The sequence below is a fragment of the Quercus lobata genome, chromosome 2 (genome assembly GCF_001633185.2).
Source record: "Quercus lobata isolate SW786 chromosome 2, ValleyOak3.0 Primary Assembly, whole genome shotgun sequence".
Lineage (NCBI taxonomy): Eukaryota > Viridiplantae > Streptophyta > Magnoliopsida > Fagales > Fagaceae > Quercus > Quercus lobata.
Genome location: NC_044905.1, coordinates 77789967 through 77794272, shown reverse-complemented (window position 1 = coordinate 77794272; position 4306 = coordinate 77789967). Strand labels below are relative to the sequence as shown.

General features: G+C 38.1%; 1 protein-coding gene across 1 annotated transcript; it reads left to right on the top strand.

Annotated features, from left to right (window-relative positions):
* The first annotated feature begins 285 nt into the window (after positions 1-285).
* On the top strand, positions 286-3243 carry LOC115978297 (class V chitinase-like). Its single transcript, XM_031100318.1, has 2 exons — positions 286-1383; positions 3122-3243. The coding sequence occupies exons 1-2, from the start codon at positions 312-314 to the stop codon at positions 3142-3144; spliced, it is 1095 nt and encodes a 364-aa protein (XP_030956178.1). The 5' UTR covers positions 286-311; the 3' UTR covers positions 3145-3243.
* Positions 3244-4306: the final 1063 nt, after the last annotated feature.

The window sequence follows — 4306 nt, the reverse complement described above, 5'->3', positions numbered from 1 at the left end:
ATTACAACTTCCGTAATTTATGAAACCTTATTTCTAGCCTTAATTAGCGGTATAATACCGACACAGCATCAGCAAATAGCCTTAAAGGAACAATCTTATACGCAATTTGCATCCGTACACCAATCAACTCCACAGAAAGTCTTCACTGAAAATTCATTGAGTCTTCATTGAAAGTTCAAAGGAACGATCTTATACGCAATTTGCATCCATAAAACACATCATCCATTAAAGCAATCATATATATATATATATATATATATATATCTCCAACCTACCAAGCAAGATTATACTATACTATCCTTCCCAATTCAATGGCTTCCAAAACCCTTCAGTATATTTTTTCTACTCTACTTTTCCTTCTCCAACTACAATTCTCTGCGGGACAAACTGAAGTGAAAGCTGCATACTGGTTTCCTGGCACAGGATTGTCTGTTTCCGGCATAGATTCCACACTCTTCACCCATCTATTTTGTGCCTTTGCCGATCTCGACCAAACCACACACCAAGTCACCATTTCCTCCTCAAACTCAGCTCAGTTCTCAACCTTCCCTCAGACTGTGCAACAAAAAAACCCTTCAGTTAAAACCCTCTTATCCATCGGTGGAGGAAATGCTGTAGCCCCAACTTTTGCTTCAATGGCTAGCCAAGCTAGTACCCGCAAATCATTCATAGATACCTCAATACAACTAGCAAGGTCTAACAACTTTCATGGCCTTGACCTTGATTGGGAGTACCCCTCCACAGCTACTGAATTTAACAACCTTGGTTTACTTCTCAACGAGTGGAGAGCCGCAGTGGCTAATGAGGCCACAAGCTCAGGAAATACACCATTGCTCCTAGTTGCAGCTTTCTTTTACTCTTCAAACCATTCCGGCTTGAGTTATCCCATTCAGGCTATATCAAACAGCTTGGACTGGGTCAATGTTATGGCCTATGACTTTACTTCAGGAACACGGAATTTGACTGGAGTTCCTGCGGCTTTGTACAATCCAACAAGCCAAGATAGTGGGGATAGTGGTATCGCAGCTTGGATTCAGGCAGGTGTGTCTGCCAAAAAATTGGTACTCGGTGTTCCATTTTATGGCTATGAATGGAGACTAGTGAACGCTAATGATAATGGAATATTTGCACCTGCTAATGGAGCGGCTATATCAAATGCGATAGCTTATAGCAAAATCAAGGATTTCATAGCCGAGAATACTGCCACAACAGAGTATAATTCCACATTTGTTACAAACTATTGCTATTCTGGGACGACATGGATTGGTTACGATGATACGAATAGTACGTCTACCAAGGTTACATATGCTAAGGGAAAGGGATTGCTTGGCTATTTTGCGTGGCAGGTTGGTCAGGACACAGATTTTGATCTTTCTCGAACAGGTAATTCGTATGATCAGTTTAATCGTTTATATATTGTAACGACCTAAGGAAAAGCACTAGCCACATCTACGCTATACCTCAAAAGGACTAGTCACAATTGAGACTCCTTGTAGTTGTTAATAAATCCTAGATCTACCCAGTAAATACCCGATATGAGACTCATCACACACCCACATACATGGGGCATTACAATCTCCTCTACTTGAATCTCTAACGTCCTCGTTAGGGCCCACTTTGTAGGGTAGTGTCTCTGAACTCACACGGGATTACCGGGTCAGCTTTGATACCATATGCAACGACCCAAGGAAAAACACACCCACATACATGGGGCATTACAATCTCCTCTACTTGAATCTCTAACGTCCTCATTAGGGCCCACTTTGTAGGGTAGTGTCTCTGAACTCACACGGGATTACCGGGTCAGCTTTGATACCATATGCAACGACCCAAGGAAAAACGCTAGCCATATTTGCGCTATATCTCAAAAGGACTAGTCGCAATTGAGGCTCTTTGTAGTTGTTAATAAATCTCAATTCAACCCAATAAATACACGATGTGGAACTCATCACACACCCACACACATCACATAATCAATCAAATTAGAATATCACAATCTCCCCCACTTAAATCCCTAACGCCCTTATTAGGCCCCACTTTGTGGGGTAGTGTCTCCGAGCCCACACGGGGTTACCGGGTCGGCTTTGATACCATATGTAACGATCCAAGGAAAAGTACTAGCCATATCTGTACTATACCTCAAAAAAACTAGTTGCAATTGAGGCTCCTTTTAATTATTAATAAAGCCCAGTTCAACCCAGTAAATACCCGATGTGGGACTCATCATACACCCACACACATCACATAATCAATCAAATTGGGGCATCACAATCTCCCCCACTTAAATCCCTAACGTCCTCATTAGGACCCACTTTGTGAGGTAGTGTCTTTGAGACCATACAGGATTACTGGACCGGCTCTGATACCATATGTAACGACCCAAGGAAAAGTGCTAGTCACATCTGCGCTATACCTCAAAATGACTAGTCACAATTGAGACTCTTTGTAGTTGTTAATAAAGCCCAGATCTACCCAATAAATACCCAATATGGAACTCATTACACACCCACACACATCACACAATCAATCAAATTGGGGCATCACGTATATCCTATATAGTTCAACTCGTGCATTTAGATTTCGTCATCAAGACCGAGCATATAAAAATCTGGCTGATTTCCAAGGTGCATGTAGAATGTTTCCCCTGAATCTAATGGCCTTATGGTAGCTATGTCCATATTGGTTGCAACTTGCAAATATATTGCTCTTTAATGTTTCAATCAATTTTTTAAAAAAAACACTAATACTTTCATACCTTAGATAATACCTTATAAGTAATATTTGGCTTGCGAGCATTGTTTGTTATACACACATGTATTTTAATAACTTAAAAACGTGACTTTAAATTACATTTTCAATTATAAATTTTGCAAAACAAGTTTTTGCGTCGTTTTACATAGTTTTGGGTTTAATTACACAAAGGTGTGAGAAAGTTGAAGAATTTAGTAGAGTACTAGCCAAGGATAAATGACATGGAGTTGTTCGAACTCTGAACTTTTAGTTCTGTACAAAATTCACGTACATGGCATCTTTGATTATTACTATTAATTCTTATTTGGCATTTTAACTTTAATCCTTTGATGTTCTCACTTCTAACGTGTAATTCTTGCTCTTGTCGCAGCTTCAAGTGCATGGGGAGCTTAGAATTTGAGGATCTGATGTAAAAGGCTATATTATTCACAGTAAGGCCAATAATCTGTCATGTTAGCATGTTTTGCCCAATAAGGCTAATGAGTGATTTAACCGATGATGTTTATGTTGTTTATATATATTATGAAAATTTATTTATTTTGTGATTATGTATCAAGAAAACAAACTAATGCTATTAATAAAAATAATAATATATTTGCATACAAATACAACAAATAGAGATCTGTAAAAATTAATTAGTTTAAAACTCACCGATTAAATGCGCATAGAAATGAACAATGATTCTCATCAAGGCTTGTATTTGACACAATTTTAAAGCATAATTATCATAACCAAATGGAACTGTTACCAAAGCTGTACAATGTTTCATTAGTCCAACCATTGGATTGTAATTAATTTAATTTAAATATATATAGATAAATTAATTGTAGAGTCCATATTTTTAGGTTGGCAAATCCTCATCAAATGTAATCCATTTATATTGTTTTTGGTGAGTCTTGAGTGTGTGTTAAAGATGTATGTTATTGTCCAAGACAAAGACCTAAGTTTAGATCAAGAAAGAATCAAGTTCAGAGCAAGAAAACAAAGGTTTTGGTTGTGTCACTTTGACATTTGGCTTGACCAATCGAAACTATCACTTTGACACCAGTTGACACCTGTTTCAATCGATTGAGATTGCGATATCAGTAAAAATATGAAACGCAAAAAAGCTCATAACTTGCTCGTTTAAAGCCCGATTCAGGACCATTTGTTGTGTTATTTAAAGGACAGCATAAGCTCTCCCTAGAGAGGCTTTTCAGAGAGAGAAATCACTGTATTTGCGGTTAGGGTTTGTATAACCAAGTTTCTCTCAATCTCACTATACTAGAGACTTTCAAAGTAGACTTGAGCCTCCATCTATTCAACTTGTGAGAGTTCAAGAGCATAGAGAAAAATATCAATACAGTGTTGTTACTACCATAGTGCATATCTAGATGAAGCCATTGTGAACTTCATTACCTTCGGTGCTCCAATCATACTTCTCTTCCTCTTCGGTGCTCCAATCCTATGTGCCTTCTTCGTCAAATTCCACATCTCAACTAACAATGACTTTTCCGGTGCTTAGATTATAGAGCTTATAGCCCTTAGAACTTGGATCATACCCAATCAACACACA